The following is a 13263-nucleotide window of genomic DNA, read 5'->3' on the forward strand; positions in this document are numbered from 1 at the left end:
CTGATGTCATCGGACCCTTCCAAGGTGGAACCCAGTCTGGAGCAGGTTACCTGCCCCTCTCTACCATGCCTCAGTCAGCCCAGGGCGGTAGAGGTCAGGGAGGCCAGTGGATCCCAAAGGGCCCCCTGTCCAAAGGAACCACCCCATCAGCAGATCAGGGGCACCAAAGCTAGCAGCCCTAGCAAGGTGAAAATTCCAAAAACTCCTGAGGGATCTCCCTTACTTTTAGTTAGGAACCTCCCCCAGATGGACTCTGTTGGGCACAGCCAAACCAGGGACCCAAATGCCCCAAACCTGACCTGTCCCTCCAGTAAGCCAACAAAATGGACCCAGCCTCCAGTTGTAGGTAGCAAGAGGTTGACCCTGGAGCACAGTGCAACTCAGTCCTGCAAAGAAAGGCATATGAGGTGGAAAGTGATTGGCGGAAGCTGAGCCCTACACTAGAGGAGCCTCACTTCAGTACTCCATCCCAACACCAGCCTTTTACTTTGCCAAAACACACCACAGGTAGAGATTCCCTATGGTGGAGACCCTCTGATACCCCTAGGGTGAGGGATTGCTTAGTGGACCATGAGACAGGGGATAACCATGCTAGTGCAGGTACTTCCTTATATGACTACTTAGGCAATATAGGCTTACCTGGCCAAGGATAGCCTTATACCCTTTCGTTGGGGGGGGGGGGGGGGTGGGGGGGGATTGTGTAGGAAGATGGATATCTGACTATATGGTTACCCCAACTTTGTGCCTAGTGTTTAGCTAGTTTTTGACTTAGTTGGCCTGGGACCCTGCTATTCAGGGCCCCAGGCTATCTGCTGTCTCTGTAAAATGGACTCCATGTACTTTAGGTACATATCTAATTGGATATTGGGTCACCTTGTGAGCCCATGCATAGTGTACCATAGGTACCCAGGGCATAGGTGCATCCAAGGCCTACCAGCCCCTCAAATCAGTATATAGGTAGGACCTGAGTCTAGAGACTTTAGATTACCCTGAACTGAAACTCTGAAACGAAACTCTGGACCTTCGACATTCTATTTGAAACTAGAAGACTGAAGAATCTCCCTTGTGGTCAAGGAGTGACCACCCTGTGCAAAAAGGCACCATCAGTAACTTGCCGGTTTGCTTTGTCGACGCTCCCGCCGGAACCCGAAGACTTAGCGATGCAGCCTTTGGACTTCCAGACTTCTCTGACCCCGACCCACATCCACAGCAAAGCTGAGACCCGTGGCGGACATGAGAGACGTGGGACCGGACAACCTGCAGTACCTGCTTTTTGCTAACTGTGCAGCTTTTGAGTCGTCCTTGAAGTTGTGCATTGGACCCTGAGAAGGCCAAACCCAGAGCAGTAAGTGCTCCGAAGCTCAGCCCTCCACACTCCACGAGTGCCGCGTGGGGCCTGTGCCTGCATTTCTTCTTGATGCGTCATCACAGTTGCTAGCCCGTTGGCCAGTGGCCATCTTGAAGTCTCCATTTTGAAACAATGCTGCTTGCCTGGTTGCTCTGGGCTTGCTCCTGCTTTCCTGTAAAAGGGAAGCTCCACAGACCTTGCTGGTCTGTACAAGAAGCCAATCTTTGTATGCTGCGTGGGTTGCCTTTGCCAAGGCTTGTTGACTCCGATCCGGAAGCCGACACCGCCAACAGCGAGAGCCTTCGTGGGACAGTCCGTATCCAGCTCCTGGTCATCATCGACGCCTCCTGGTCCACGTGGCTGCAGAGACAAGCTTCACTTCTTCACCTGATCGCAGCTCGACATCATCTGGTTCCGTCCTGGTTCCACCCTGGTCACTGGCTAGTGACCCAGACTCTGTCCCCTCTGCTTTCAGGTTCTTCACTTCTCCGATCCGCCCTTGGATCCATCCGGACATCTTCCTCCTGGTCGCCTGCAGCATCTTCTTGCAGCTCTCCATAGGAATCGACGACGAAACCCGACACAACTTCACACCTATGCACCCGGCTTCCCTGGGTGAGGTAACGCGAGTACTCCGGTGCTCCCGTGGGTAATAACTATCCAAGTGTCCTAATTTAACTGGGTTTCCTCGAAGTCCACCCGGACTGTCCGAAATCAACTAGTTTCTAAACTTTACGTTCCCATTCTAAATCTATGAGAACCCGCACGTTTGTTTAGACACTGCACACGCATCCTGTGGGACTCCTGCTTCCTAACCTGTGGTTATTCAGTGTAGCCCCACCCATTTCCTAGGCCTGTTCACTATTCCTGCAGTGGTACTTATACCACTTCTTTAGTATATGGTTTGTGAGGCCCCTAGGGCAGAATTGTATTTGTGCAACTTAACATATACTTGTGCTGTATCTCGAACTCTGACCTCATAAAGAGTGCAGACGCATCTTGTGAGACTCCTATTTCCTACCCTGTGGTGGTTCAGCGTAGTCCCAGCGATTCCCTAGGCCCTAGGCCTATTCACCTGTTCTGAAGTGGTTCTTATACCACTTATTTAGTATATGGTTCGTGAGGCCCCTAGGGCAGAATTGTATTGTGCAACTTATAGTATGCTTATTGAGTCACTTGTGCTGTATCTCGAACTCTGACCTCATAAAGAGTGCAAAGGGGTTGTGTTAGTAATAAATACATATATATTTTATATATACCTTGTGTGGTGTCCTTTCATTTGGTATTCAAGGGATTGTTGCTGGTAAAACAATTGGCTTCACATGCTCTCTAGAGTGTTAGCCTAAGACTGCTCCGTCCATGCTACCACTAGGATAGCTGGTCTATAAAGGTTGACTTTACAACCATCACCATAAGGGTTGTTTGGACTGGTGCAAGGTGCTCACTAGAATAGTGAACATCATATACCAGGCAATCTTCTCACAGGTGGTTACACCCCTTTCCCTTTGTCCAGTTTCACTCCAGAGCTGGGGCTGGAGTGCCCCAGCAACTGGTTTGAACCGGGCTATGCATGGAGCACCTTGTGGGCCCCAGGCAGTGTCTCATTTCTCAGCCCTCCCTGCCCCAATACACTAAAAGCCTGTCTGGTGAGGTGCTAGGCCTCCCCTGCCGGAGTTTCGTCCAGCAGCAGGAGGTCACACTCGTGTCTGTGGCAGCAGCATTCATTATGTGATGCTGAGGCTCTGTTTAACTTTAACCGGGTAAAGCAGTAACCAACATGTCTTCTCCCTTTAGAAGGGTGGAATGCTACCCCCCCCCCCGCCAGAACTGGGTGATCAGCCTGTGGTGTCAGTTTGGATGGCCAGCCAGGGGTGGCATAATTCATGCTCCAGCCCCTGACAGGCCTTGGATGCACCTAAGCCCTGGGTACCTATGGTACACTATACAGGGGCTCACAAGGTGACCCAATATCCAATTAGATATGTACCTAAAGTACATGGAGTCCATTTTACAGAGAGAGCAGATAGCCTGGGGCCCTGAATAGCAGGATCCCAGGCCAACTAAGACAAAAACCAGCTAAACACTAGGCAAAAAGTTGGGGTAACCATATAGTCAGATATCCACCTTCCTACACAACATTAAGAAGTGACAGAGGCCTGAAAGACTAACATTCATTAGGGGGTTTACCTGGCTTCAATAATGTAACTATTAAGTCCCCTCTCAATGAGAGGGGTATCCTGCAATCCTCCCCATCTCCTCGAAAAGTGTAATCAGGTGTGGAATTAGCAACTCCGTAAACTCCTTATAGAAAGCGACCTTAAGGCCGTCCTGCCCAGGGGGGCTTCCAATGTGCATTGCATTTAGCGCAGGGAGTACCTCCCTGGAGTCTAGCTGCCTCATTAGGTGCTCCCTGTGTTCATGAGTCAACCACAGGAATGAATGTGCTATAAATATTCTTGGATTGCTGCCTCATCAGCTGCTGCTCTAAAGCGATACAGGTCAGAGTAGTACTGACTAAACCTATCAGCTATTCCAGTTGGATCCCTCATTAGTTCACCACCCGCTGCGCACAACTCAGTCACACAGCCCGATTCCCACTTATCTTGCAGCAGAGCCACCAGAACTGAACCCAGCCTCTCTCCTTCCCCATATGTTTTGGCGACTGCACTTTTCCAAGTGTTTGACCTCGCTGTCAGAGGTTTTGCGATATTCCTCTAAAGTATTTTTCAATTCTTCCCCTGCCCGGGCATCACCATCTGCCGAGCAGCTTGCTCCAGATTGAGCAGGCGAACCTCAAGGTTAGCCAATCTCCTTCTAATAGAACGGAGGACCCCAGAATGCTTAGCCATGGCTGTCCCCCTGAAGCAGACTTTAAAAGTCTCCCATACAATGGAAAACTGACAAACCTAGCCAATATTCGTTTTTAAAAAAACGCTCTAGGGCCTCAGCCATTTCAGACTTAAAAACACTGTCCAGCAGAGAGTATGGAGGAAACCGCCATGTGAAAGGAGCAGGCCTCTTCTGTGGGCTCTCAATGTCCAGCATTATTGGAGAGTGGTCGGTAAAAGAGTGGGAGAGAAACGAGCAAGCGCAAATCTGAGGATACAGAGATCAAGACAAAATAATAATCGATTCTGGTGTGGAGCTCATACAGGGCTGAGTAATGAGAGAAACCAAGGGCGCCGTGCAGAGCCCCCGGAATGGTCCAAAGTCGGATCCAGCTCACAGTTCAGATCCCCACCCCATAGCTGCAGCAGAGATGTCTCCCCCCTCAAACGTCCAAGCAACTCATGGTAAAATTGCGGATTGTCGTAATTAGGTCTGTAAATATTTACTATAAGCAGATCTACTCCCCGCCCTCGGCATCTAGAAATGATGTACCTGCCTCCTGGGTCCGCCCCAAGCATCTCCAACATAATCCCTGATCTAGGATTAACCCAGGTGAGCACCCCCCTGGCATGTGTAGTGAACCCTGCCCCATGAAAGTGACCGTGTAATTGCATACGTGTGAGCATTTTACTATCTAGGGGCAAATGGGTCTCCTGCAGTAGAGCAGTATCAATCTTGTGTCGAGTAAGATAAGCAACCACTTTTCACAGCTCTCTAAAATCATTAAGGCCCCTGATGTTCCATGTTAAAAGGCGAACTCAACTACCCTGGCCCTGCCGCATTCCGACTACAATAACTAGGTCAGCGCTATCTAGATCAGTCCTGCTGCTCCAGCCCTCTCTCAGGAAGCCATGCATTGTTCGAAAGATTAGTAGGTACCATATACACACTGCAATCACAAAACAAAACACAATATGATGCTATGCAATCCCCAACATGGCATAGTCGAAATTTCACCCTCCCCCCCAATATTCATAAATACTCCAACAAAGATTACAGCATAAAAAAAAACACAATTCTGGCATGACGCCATACAGTGGGTAACACACAGGGGCGGATGTTACCAGCTCACCACTTAGATTCCTACAAGCTCAGAAGTAAGACATAGCCATCAGAACACAATTTATACATCCAGAGAGTAACTGGACCCAAAAGAATTTGAGGACGTCCCCCGCCCGCCATCTTAAAGGGCTCCCGGCTAGGTCGATGTGAACCAGTAGAGAGTAATGGTGTGCATAATGTCACAATGTCTGTCCCAAACAGAACTGACCATAGCATTGATTAAACCTCGAACAACAAACCCTTTGCAACATACCTATTCAAATAAATGAACGAGAACTAAGGTACAACAATATCAGTCTTGTTCCTCCAGGTCGCGGCCAGTCACCCCAGCCAGCTCCTCCGTATCTCCTTGCCGCTCATCAGTTTTGATGTACTCCTTGAGGGCCTTCTATAGGGGCTTGGGGTCCGTGAATATCCTTGATTTGCCATTCATGATGACGCTCATTCTGACCGGGTACAGCATTGCATACTCCAACCTGTGCTCCCGCAGTCAACGTTTCAAAGGAGCAAACTGTCTCCTCGTCTCCTGCACCTTCATGGTAAAGTCAGGGAAAAGCGAGAGCGAAGAGCCCTTGAACTGAAGGTCCTGTATCTCCCTACCTCGCCTCAATGCGACGTCCCTGTCCCTATAGTTTAATAATTTATCAATCACAGGAAACGGGGGATCGCCCGGCGGGGGCCTAGGACCGAGGGACAGAATAGGCGTACTCGACGACAAACATGGCAGGAAATGTGTCACGACCTAGGAGTGTCACCGAGAGCTATTTGACAAATGCCTCCATATTGCCCATAGCTGTAAATTCAGGAAGGCCCGGGAGGCGGATATTACATATTCTCGATCTAGCCTCAAAATCCTCCGCCTTGTCCTGCAGAGCGCTTAGGAGCCTCCCCATCTGTTTCTGGGCATTGGCTCTCTCCATCTGGGCATCCTCTACTTCGGACACCCCCCTCTCCGCCATATCCAGGTGCTCCGCATGCTTATAAATTCACTCGAACATGTGGTCTATCCGATAGGCCAGAGAGTCAATTTTGCCATGAATGGTAGATAAGCTGTTCTGCATTGCCGTCAACATTCGGCGAATGTACCCTTCAGACTCATCAACAGTGTCATTCTGAAGTGGGCGAAGATATGGGGTAAATGGAATACATTTCGCAGCTACACTTGCGCCCCCCCCCGGTTGAGGCCTCAGACCCAGATCTAAGTGACTAGACTGCACACATTACTGTGGGATCAAATGAACGGCTTGGAAAAGATATTTCTTGTCTTGCTTTACTGTCTTACAAGTTGGAATGTACAGTAAATGTGTACCTTATGTCAATAATTTTGCTACCTTGCCAATTGTACAAACTGAGATCACAAATGTCATTGGCTGTCAGCAAGTTTGTTATTTAAACAAATAAAAACTTAAAATAAAAAAAACCAGTGTAATTCTGCCCTTCAAGGGTCTTGCCAGCACCTACCTCCTCATGTCTCGACTTGCACTGCTCAAACTGCAGCTTAGCTGTGATTTATCCACCTTGCCCATGGTCTCAAAGAGATCAGGTCGCACTACAGCTGTCCCAAGCCTCCCAGTCATGCAACCAACAGCGCTCGTAAGCAAGGGGCCCCAGATCAATCCACCCCGCACTCCAGCTCAAACCACAGGGCAAGGCAGGATTCTTCTATATAGACTGGGCCAGCAGGTGGTGACACAGCAGGAGATCAAGTAGGAAAATAAGGGGGGGGGGAGGACAACCCACAGACCACAAGGAGAGCACAGCAGTTTATAGCAGGCCAAATAATAGATATGGGCACTCACCACGCATTCTTCCGAATATAGGGCCGTCAATAAATTCCCCTTTATCCTGCAGCACAGTCCAAATAAGCCCCATATCTGCTCGCTAGCAGACAATGTGCGCACTCACCAGACCCCGGTCTTCGCACCGGGCCTCAACTCGCGACTCGCTGCCAGGCCAGAGGTGCCAGTACTGCAGGGCTCTCACTGCTTCAAGCACGGCAGGGGAGACAGATGGGCTACGGCAGAAATGCCCCACAGTCGTCACCCTGGTTACTCGTGGCAGCGTTCTCGGCCGGGGCAAGGCCGCGCCAATCCTTCTGGGCCGAACTCCTGTATCTCGCCCAGCTGCCGATGGACTGGGTTCAAATCTCACCGCTGTCGCTGGCTGGGCGGGGAACTCACCCCCCTCTCACAAGGGGGGCATGGATCCGGCCCCAGGACTCATGGCCGCCACCCATGATCCAGGCAGGGCCACGCCACCTCATTCAGGCCGCTTGCCGGCGTCCCGCCTGGCTGCCGAGGAGTCAGGCGCCGCCCGCTCCACAGCCTACCGACAGGGTCGGGGGCACGCTCCTCACTCAGGTGGTGGTCAGACCAGACCTCAGGGTCCAAGGCAGCAGCAATTTGCGTCGCCGCACCGCCGCCAATAATAGGGCGCACTGCACTAGGCCCCTTTCAGCCGCACCCAAACACCGTCCGTCAGCAGTCTGGACAAACATGATGGGCACAACAATGGATAGCGCTTCTCAGGTGCTCTACAGGGCGGCTGTGAGCATATAGTTTAATACTCGGATGAGGTAGTATTCCTGACAGATAGTTTCGATGGCTAATAGAGCACACCTAGGTAGCTTCTAACACACATATATCACTCCTGATTTCAATACAAAAACTAGGCAAAAACATGGGCTAGTTTCTTCTGAGAATACAAGAGTAACAGACTAACTGAAAATCCGTACATTAAGCACTAACTGGTGGTTATAGAGTTTGCATGGTACTCATGATAAAGTACTTCATAGTTTCAACAGAGTAGTAAGCACTACATAAAAGCAATTATACTACAATACAATATTTACCTGCAGGAAAGACTTCCTCTCAGATTTTCCCGTAGGGCGTCCTCCTCGTTTCTTGAAGGAGTTCTAAGTCAAAACATTAAGACAGTTCATATTCAGTCAATTTAGTAAAATGTGGGCATAATGGCATTATGTAGATCGTGAATAATAAATACATTAATCATTCATAAAGGATGCAATATTGTTGCATGTACTACAGTGCAACCTTCAACAAGGTGATTAGGAGTCTACATTGTAAGAAGCTCACAGGGAGGGAAATCAAATCATCACTGAGGTGGAAATGCTCCCTGCATGGTATGTAGGTGTGTACCCCTCATAGGACTAACCAAACTGCATATGAAACCGATACCCTGACTTATTGTTGACCCTGCCAACATGCTTATTTAGAGTGTGCAGTGTGGCCTACGCCTGTGATATGGAGGACGCACCAAGCGTATGCTCACAACCAATATGGCACTTCTGTCAATGTCTTGGGCTGATCACATCAAGTGGTGATGGCAGGACACAGAGGTCAGTGATTCATTAGCTCCGAACACACCTTTCTCCTGTGTCGGAAAGGAGTGTTGTCTACTGACCCCACTCATGTAATGAATATGCTACTTACCAGTATGCATCTGTTCTTGGCATGTAGGGCTGCTAACATTCATATCTGTAGCATAGATCGCCGCCTAGTGTTGGGTCCGGATGATTGCACATTGTTGTCCTGGAAGAGTCTTCGAAGTATCACGAGATAGGTGGCTCCTCCCCTGGACTACAGTGCGCATGGGCATCGACTCCATCCCCAGATTGTTTTTAGCCATTGTGGCAAAGATGGAGTTTAACAGTGAAAGTGATGGCCATGCTAGAGATAAAGTGTAAGAAAAAAGTCTGCAGCCGCTACGGGCGCCGGGGAGGAGGGCGGGCGATATGAATGTTAGCAGCCCTACATGCCAAGAACAGATGCATACTGGTAAGTAGCATATTCAGTTCGAGGCATGTGGGCTGCTAAATTCATATCTGTAGCATAGAATACATAGCAGTCCCTCCATTAACGGCGGCCGCCCGTGCCAGCTGCAGAAGTCTGAAAAAGTGTTTTAAGAACAGCCTGTCCTACAGCTGCCTGCTGTTTGGAATGCACATCCACACAGTAATGTTTGGTAAAAGTATGTGGTGTAGACCATGTGGCTGCCCTACAAATGTCTTCCAAAGGAATGTTACCCAGGAATGCCATGGAGGCCCCCAACTTGCGTGTGGAGTGTGTCCTGGGGGGGACCGTTAAAGTGCGCTTAGCCTTCTGATAGCAAATCTGAATACACTTAACGATCCACCTGGCTATTCCTGCTTTGGAAATGGGGTTGCCTTTGTGCTGAGCTGCGAAGGCAACAAAGAGTTGCTGTGTCTTTCTAAAAGGTTGTGTTCTGTCAATGTAGTACATAAGCGCTCTTTTGACATCAAGCGTATGGAGCATCCTTTCTGCTACCGTTTCTGGGTTGGGAAAGAATGCGGGCAGTTCGATAGTTTGATTGACATGAAACTGCGACACCACCTTAGGGAGAAATTTGGGGTTAGTGCGCAGCACCACCCTGTTTGAATGAATCTGTATAAATGGCTCTTGGATGGTGAGCGCCTGTAGCTCACTAACACGTCGTAGAGACGTTATGGCAATGAGAAAAGCCACTTTCCATGTGAGGAACTGAAGTTCACATGAATGCAGAGGTTCAAATGGGGGACCCATCAATCTGGTGAGCACCACATTGAGGTTCCACACAGGAGCTGGCGGGGTCCTGGGAGGGATGACCCGCTTCAGCCCTTCCAGGAATGCTTTAATGGCAGGCACCCTGAAGACAGAGAGATGCTGCCTGTTTTGGAGGTAAGCCGCTATGGCGGATAAGTGTATCCGAATGGAAGCGTATGCTAGATTGCATTTGTAAAGATGCAACAGATAGCAGATGATATTAGGAATGGAGGCATCGAGCGGGTTAATAGCGTGCTCCGTACAGTAGATGACAAACCGCTTCCATTTTGCTGCATAGCAAGCTCTGGTAGTGGGCTTCCTTGCCTCCCGGATGATGTCCATGCATTCAAGGGGCAAATCAAGGTAGCCAAACTCTAAGACCTCAGGAGCCAGATCGCCAGATTGAGCTGCTGCGGATCTGGGTGCTGAATGTCTCCACGGTTCTGCGTCAAGAGACGGGGTGTGAGGTGCAGTCTTTGATGCGGTACCACAGAGAGTTCGAGGAACGTGGTGTACCACGGTTGTCGCGCCCACGTTGGAGCAACTAGGATGAGCGTCATCGAGTGTTGCCTTAGCTTTCTTGCCACCAGCGGAATGAGAGGCGCTGGGGGAAAAGCGTACGCAAATCTGCCTGACCAGTTCATCCATATCGCATTGCCCTGCGATAGTGGGTGAGGGAACCTGGCGGCAAAGCTTTGGCATTTTGCGTTTTCCTCCGTGGCAAACAGGTCTATCTCTGGATGACCCCACTGCTGGAAGTACGGGCGGAGTACTGATGGATGTAACTCCCACTCGTGCATCTGGTGGCTGTACCTGCTGAGCAGATCCGCCATCTGATTGTCCGTGCCCGGGAGGTGTTCCGCCATGAGGAAGATGTTCCTCTGAATGGCCCACTTCCACATGCTCTGAGCCAGATGAGACAACTGTGGAGAGTGCGTACCTCCCTGCTTTTGGATGTAGTACATGGCTGTCATGTTGTCCGTCCGGATCAACACGACTTTGTTGCACAGGTGTACTTTGAAGGACTTGAGTGCCATGAAGATTGCCATCAGCTCCAAGTAGTTGATGTGCATCTTCCTTGTTGCGTTGTCCATAGTCCCTGCACCGTATAGTGGAGCACATGAGCCCCCCATCCTAGGAGAGACGCGTCCGTTGTTAGAGTAATCTGTGGCACAGGCTCCTGGAACGGTCGGCCCTTGCAAAGGTTGTGTGGATTCCACCAATGCAGAGAGTTGTATGCCCGACCCGTCACCAACAATAGGTCGTTTAGTTGTCCTTGAGCCTGAGTTCACTGATGCGCTAAGCATTCTTGGAGCGGACGCATATGGAGTCTCGCGTGCGGGACTATGAAGATGCAGGAGGCCATCATGCCGATCAACTGCATGAACACTCTCGCTGGGAGTGAGTGTTGTGGTCTGAACTTTTGGATCAGCGACTGGATGTTGGCGATCCTCGCTGGGTTTGGCTGAGCTGTGGCAGCCAGAGTATTGATAGTCGCGCCTAAATACTGCCGCACATGGGCTGGCTGGAGGTGTGACTTCGGGTAGTTCAGTGTAAATCCTAGACTGTGAAGGAGGTGAATGGTGTGGGTCATGTCGGCGGCGCACTGCTGGGCTGACTTTGCGTGCACGAGCCAGTCGTCCAGATAAGGGTAGACATGTATACTCTGTCTCCGAAGGTGTGCCGCCACTGTCGCCAGACATTTTGTGAACACTCTGGGAGCAGTGGTCACTCCGAAGGGGAGCACCTTGAACTGGTAATGCCTGTTTTGGATGGTGAACCTGAGGTACTTTCTGTGGGAGGGGTGGAGTGGTATGTGAAAGTAAGCATCTTTGAGGTCCAAGGTTGCGAGGAAGTCTCCCTGTTGTAACAAGGGAAGAACCTGCTGCAGTGTCAACATGTGAAAGTGTTCCGAAAGAATGTACTGGTTTAAGGGGCGGAGGTCCAGAATCGGTCTGAGCGAGCCATCCTTCTTTGGGATTAAGAAGTACAGGGAATAAACCCCTGTGCCTTCCTCCTCCACCGGCACGAGCTCTATTGCGCCTTTTTGCAGCATCACTAGAACCTCCTGCAGCAATAAGTGCAAGTGCTCTGCTAACATAGGACGGTGTTTTGGGGGCATGGGTGGTGGGGTGGATGTCAGTTCTAAACAATAGAGGAACTGGATACGTTTCCTGACCCACCTGTCTGTGGTGATGGACTTCCAGACGGGCAGGAACTGTTGGAGTCTCCCCCCCCCCGACAGGTGTTGGATGGTCAGGGGGCAGTGACAGGGAGTCACTGTTTGTTGGCGGCAGAGGTACGGGAACTGTTGTTGCCTCTGCCTCTACCCTTGGCACTGTTTCCTCTGTATCCACCTCTGCCCTGCTTGCTGTAGGAGGATTGTGCGCCACTTTTATTGAATGGCGTCTGCTGCGACATGTGCCCTCTGTTAACACCTCGAGTGCCTGAGCGACGAAAAGTGTTCCCTCTAAATTGTTGTGACTGGAGAGCTCCCCATGGACTTGGCAGTCTCGGTATCTTTTTTGATCTTCTCCAGGGTGGTGTCCACCTCTGGGCCAAACAACCTGTCTGGATTAACGGGTTGGTTGAGGATAGTAGTTTGTATCTCTGGCTTGAATCCCGAGATGCGGAGCCATGCCTGACGCCTCAACATCACACTAGTGTTCATCGCTCTCGCTGCTGTGTCTGCAACATCTAGCGCACACTTTATAGCAGCGTTGGAGATGAGCTTCCCCTCCTGGATAAGCATTTCAGCTCCCTCTTTAAACTGGTCTGGGAGGTGTTGTAACAGCTGCTCTAGGGTGTCGTAGTGTGCCCTATCGTATCTGGCCAACAGAGCTTGCGTGTTTGAGATGCGCCATATGTTGGCCGCCTGAGCTGCTACCCTCTTCCCAGATGACTCCAGCACTTTTGACTCTTTGTCTGGGGGAGGAGCTTCACCCGTCGTCTGGGAGTTTGCCCTCTTGCGGGCATTAGAGACCACCAAAGAGTCCAAAGGCAATTGGCCCCGTATGTAGGTGGGGTCGCCAGGTGCCGGTCTGTATTTCTTCTCGATGCGTGGGTTTCCCACCCGGGATCTTGTGGGTTCCTTGAAAATGTCTGCCGCATGCTTAAGGACCCCTTTCAACATGGGGAGAGTCTTGACAGTTTTTTCAGCAGTAGAGAAAGTGTGAAAAAGGAAGTCCACTTCCACGGGGTCAGCATGCATCTCCACCTTATGGTTTGTAGCTGCCCTTTCGATTAAGGCATTAAACGCCGCAGAGTCCTCAGTGGGGGACTGTTTCACGTGAAAGACCTGTGGATCCTGGACCGTCTGCTGGTCCCCTTGATCACCAGTATCCATCCATGATTCCTGCTGCTCATCAGGCTCTGTATGAGCAGGGAAGTTGTACTCCTCAT

At 50.4% G+C, this 13263-nt stretch overlaps 1 protein-coding gene across 1 annotated transcript in view; it reads right to left on the reverse strand.

The window, feature by feature from the left end:
* The window catches only part of MTCL2 (microtubule crosslinking factor 2), an 870692-nt gene that overhangs the window by 566392 nt on the left and 291037 nt on the right, over positions 1–13263 (reverse strand). Inside the window, exon 3 of the mRNA XM_078652323.1 lies at positions 8151–8213. Coding sequence (XP_078508449.1) covers positions 8151–8213 — 63 coding nt within the window. The remainder of the gene's footprint in view (positions 1–8150; positions 8214–13263) is intronic.

Source organism: Lissotriton helveticus, chromosome 7, assembly GCF_964261635.1.
Source record: "Lissotriton helveticus chromosome 7, aLisHel1.1, whole genome shotgun sequence".
Classification (NCBI taxonomy): domain Eukaryota; kingdom Metazoa; phylum Chordata; class Amphibia; order Caudata; family Salamandridae; genus Lissotriton; species Lissotriton helveticus.